Consider the following 5,062-nt stretch of genomic DNA (forward strand, 5'->3'; position numbering starts at 1 on the left):
ACTCGGGCTCCTTTCGCAGTGGAAGACACATATCCCAGACCAAAGCAATCATGCTTCTCACGAATATCAATAATCTGACCCCAACCTTCAGGGTTTCCTCCTTCAATGCTAGACTTTGAACTTTTCAGAGAAGTGAAAGACGAACAAGCTTTCCCAATCGGGTCCATCATCTCCACGAAAGTGGCATTGGCTATTTTAAGAGCTTGGAAAGAAGTTTCCAAAGCGTCCTCATCAGCCTCGATATATCTGAAGGATGAAAGGTGACTGACCACAAAGTCCTCCTCCCCAGAGATAATAATCAGTTGATTATCCACCACAAACTTCATTTTCTGGTGTAAAGTAGAGGTGACTTCCCCTGCAGCATGATCCAAGGACGTCTCAGCAAGCAGCTATACGCTGGATTAATATCCATGACTTGGAAATTAATCGGGAATACGTGAGGGCCAATCAATATGGGCAATTCAACCTCTCCAATCACGGTTCTCCTGGAACCATCAAAAGCTTTCACTACCAAGGAAATAGGTTCATAGCTGGTCCTTGATAAGCTAACTTGGCGAGTGTTCTCTTTGGCGTAACATTCAGAGAAGATCTGGTATCAACCAAAACTCTTGCCAAAGCATCATCTTTGCATTTTACCGAGATATGGAGAGCATGATTGTGATTTTGTCCATCGTCAGGTAATTCCTCTCCACTGAAGCTCAAAGTATTGCAAGTTGTGATGTTCACAACCACCCCATCAAACTGGTCTATTGTTATGCTTTGTGTTACATGAGCTTGGGAAAGCACCTTCACCAAAGCCTCCCTATGGGCTTCGGAGTTCAATAGCAGAGGCAGAATAGAGATCTTAGAGGGTGTCTGATGCAGCTGATCCACCACTTTGTAATCACTTCTCTTGATCAACTTCAAGAATTCAACATCATCTTCAGATTGGACCGCTTCGTGTTCCTTAGTGGGAGCTGCAACTGTAGATTCCTTGGCCGGCCCTTGAGGGGTCACATTGAATTCAGGCGTATAGATTCGAACACTATGGGTTATTCTGCTCATTCCTGCAATATTGGTGATATCCTCACTTACAGCTTTTGTCACTTCAACGTCTGCACTTCCTTCAACTACCTTGTCTACAATGGTAATCTCATATTTCCAAGGCATGAACTTGGTGCTCTCATATGGAAAAGGCGCGGGCACACATATCTCAACAGGCGACGAATGACTATTCGTAGGAACCACTCCACCACTGTCATATGGGATTTCAACTGGTTCAGGTAAATTGAAAAAAGGTTCAATTACCAACACGTCTTTGTTCTTTGCAACACTGGAGATTTGAAGCACTCCTTTATCCATCAAGTTTTGGATATTGTCTCGTACCATCTGACACCCCCTTTGGTGTGTGGCACACTCTTCGCATTTGTCATGATTAACATTAATCAGGCCAGCTTCCACCAATCGGGCATGGAACGCTGCCAAAGGATTCTTAACATCATCAACCTTATCAACCATAACGCTAACAGAGGCGTCTTCAATGGCGTTTACCGCAGGATCTCCATGGGGAGGAAGAGGATTGTTCTTCACATTTGGTCCCATATCTTTAAAATACAAGATCTTGCTTTCAATTAGTTCACGAACCATGTGCTTCAGAGCGTAACAACCCTCTAGGTCATGCCCGGGGGCACCTTCATGAAAATGACAGTGTGCATTAGGGTTGTACCATGGAGGAAGACGATCAGGTGGAGGTCCCATAGGTCTGGGAACTACCAAACCCTTTTGCAACAAGGAGGGATAAATCTCAGTGTACAACATTGGGATTGGATTGAAGGTCGCCCTAACCCCTTGCCTCCTATTCTGGTTTTGAGCATTTTGCCTTGGCGCTTGAGCTCTCGGTTGTTGATAAACAGGAGTTGCTGGTGCTTGTTGGTAAGCTGGAGGAGCCGCAACACGTTGTTGAACTGGAGTCGGTCGATAAACCGGAGGCGCTTGATAAGCCTGAGCAGGCTGTTGATTGAATGCATGCGTCACAACAGACACGTACGGTTGCAGAGCATACTGGACAAGATACATGGGTTGCTGATAGGGAAATGGTTGTTGAACATACTGTTGAGGTGAATATTATTGTGGTCTCCTTCTTGAAGGAGCTCTTCCTTGACCAATAGTCACATCATTTGTTTCCCCTTCCTTCTTTCTAGGAAACCCTCCCGAGAACTTCTTTTGATTAGCATTTGAAGTTCCAGCTACAGCCGCCAGTTTTCCATTTCTTACACCATATTCAACGCGAGCTCCTATAGCCACAAGCTCGGAGAATCCCAGGGAAGCACTTCCAACCATCTTCTCATAGAATTGGGGTTGGACAATGTCGATAAATAGTTCGGCCAATTCCTTTTCAGCAAGAGGTGGTTCAACCTAAGAAGCCACTTCCCTCCATCTTTGAGCATATTCCTTGAAGGACTCCTTGTCATGCTGGAACATGCTTTGCAACTGTCTTCTGTCAGGCGCCATGTCCATGTTATATTTGTAATGTTTTATGAACGCGTCTGACAGGTCTTGGAAACACCTGATCCTATTCTGATCCAAACTTAAATACCACTTGGAAGGAGCCCCACTCAAGCTATCTTGAAAACAGTGGATCATCAGCTTGTCGTCTTCCACATGTGCAACCATTTTTCAGTAATACATGATGACATGGCTCTTTGGAAAAGTATGCCCCTTGTATTTGTCGAAGTCTGGATTTTTGAATTTGGCCGAAATCACCAACCCAGATACGAGGCACATTTCTTTGGCAACAGATCCAAAGACGTGGTCTCCTTCTAAATCTCGGAACTTCTTCTCAAGGAGTTGCATGTTCTCCTTTACTTCTCTGAAATCTTCAAATCTTACTTCGTCACCAATAACGGTTGAGTCGACAGTCTGATACATGTGATGTTGATCTTCAAAGTGCGGAATGTACCTAGCATAGGCAGCTGGTGGAGCAACGGTATGGATGACTGGGCATGCATCGGTGTAAACTGGTAATGGCACAACTTGTTGGACATATTTCCCCATGTCGTGCACTACTTCCGCTCGAGGGACGAAGTCGTAAGGTAGCCCATATGGGGGAAGGGTTGAACGTAATGTCCTTTGAAGCTGGACTTCAACTGCAGGGTCCGTGGTCTCTGAAATCACGGTCGCTTGCGGAACCTCAAATTTTAAAGTCAAAGCCTGTAGAATTTCCCTCATCTGGGACATGCCCCCCTTGATCTCGTCTAATCAGCTCTAACTCGGGCGCTCTCTTGCTCTTGTTCAGCCATCCTTTGTCTTGCTCGGGCGCGAGTATTGTACGGGTGTTGAAGATTCAGCGTGAAACTAGAGGAAGAAAGGACGAAGTGAGACTCTATTTGAAAATGTATGAATGCATGTATGGATGCATCTTGTTTGCAAAACTCTTGGTTAGTTTCAGTCATTCATTTCAGAAATGCCACAACATTTGTTTGCAAGTATTTAAAGGAATAAAACACAATAAAATGAATCCCAAAAGCAGTTTTTTCATTAATTTAGAACAAATTTCAAATACAAACAAAGTGCTTATGGCTGATGGGCTTTCTGAACCGTAGCAAGGTCGGTAGTCAGCCCTTCCAACATCTCCTTACAAAATTTAATGAAATTAAACACTTGATGCAGGGTCTTCTCTGGACACATGCACCAATCAGCTTCCTACAATTTCTCAGGTAGCTCTTGTGTGACGAAATTTTCAAATCTGGACAGCCTCAGAAATTTGCCCTTCCACTAAGTGTAAAGTCCTTGGAGGTCTTGAATGATGCGCAAGTCTTCAGCCTTGGTCACCTCTACGTCCCTATAGAGGTTTCTCCAATATCTGTACTCACCTAGCAACATCATATAGGCGACATCCTGATCCCCACCTTCAAGCATCTGGATTCTAGCATCGGCTTGTTCCAACTGATACTTCAGCCGTGTGCAAACTCTTTCTGACTCTTCAATCTTCAGCTTCTCGCGTTCTAGAGTATCCTTGTATTTCTGAATGGTATTCTCCAGTTCACGAGTACGAATCTAAGAAATCAGTCGTGCTTCCCTTTTTATTTCAAGGGTCAATTCCAGAGTTTTGTTGAGTTTTTGAATTCGGAGTAAAGCTCTATCCAACTCCTCCTCCTTTGACTTGAACACAGATTTAGTGTTGTAGAGCGCTTGTCCGAATTTTTCCCTCCTTGCCTCAAACTCCCTAGCCCTTTTGTTGGAAATTCCGAGCTCTTTGTCTTTCTTCTGTTGACCATCCTTCAAATCCCCACTCTCTACCGAGACTCGGTCGAGCTTAATCCTCAAGTCAGCATTCTCCAACTCCAGCTCCTTAATACGGGCATTAAGCTTCTCCACATCTTCAGGTAATATGGGTTATGGCTCAGGAACCAATAGATAGATAGAAGGACAAATGGAAAAGGGAGTTTAACCATCTGAACCCTCTCTCTCACCCAACAAGTATAAGGCTCTCGAGCGATGACATTTCTCTTACCCAATTCCTTACCCTTTCTGATAACTGCTTTCCATGACCTCTTGATCTTCTTCACCATAGGGTGATTTGCTTCAGCGTTGTGTAAGATGAAAGGCTCTAAAGCTTCAGCTTTTGGAGGGCCATTCATAGGGTAACCATGTTGCCTCAAAGATAACACAGGGTTGTAGTTGATGCAACCCATGGTTCCTATTAAAGGTAGATTGGGGAAGTCTCCAATGCTGATAATAACATCCTTGGTTTCCCAATCCCTAATATACCACTTAACATGATTGGAGGTGAGAGAAGCTAACTTCTGAGAGGGCTTGAGTTCCTTCGAGACAAAAGGGCCATCTTCGGGCATATGAGATCTAAACCAGGCATGCAACAGCTGCGCACAACATAAAATGGTTCCTCCCTTCTTCTCATGACGATCGTGGAGAGTGTAGTGGAGGTCTTCCAGGAGGAACGATATAGGGTTACCAGAGAGGAAGATTCTCACCGCCAGGTGGTCCACAAAATGGTCAATATTTGGGAAGAGAACTATCCCATATACCAACGCAGCTAACACAACATAGAAAGATTTCCAATCCC

The 5,062-nt window shown here is 44.4% G+C and overlaps 1 protein-coding gene across 1 annotated transcript; it reads right to left on the reverse strand.

Moving 5' to 3' along the window:
- Positions 1 to 507: 507 nt before the first annotated feature.
- Positions 508 to 2,055, reverse strand: LOC127095556 (uncharacterized). The gene has a single exon (XM_051034229.1). The coding sequence runs from the start codon at positions 2,053 to 2,055 to the stop codon at positions 508 to 510; it is 1,548 nt and encodes a 515-aa protein (XP_050890186.1).
- Positions 2,056 to 5,062: the final 3,007 nt, after the last annotated feature.

The sequence above is a fragment of the Lathyrus oleraceus genome, chromosome 6 (genome assembly GCF_024323335.1).
Source record: "Lathyrus oleraceus cultivar Zhongwan6 chromosome 6, CAAS_Psat_ZW6_1.0, whole genome shotgun sequence".
NCBI classification, from domain to species: Eukaryota; Viridiplantae; Streptophyta; class Magnoliopsida; order Fabales; family Fabaceae; genus Lathyrus; species Lathyrus oleraceus.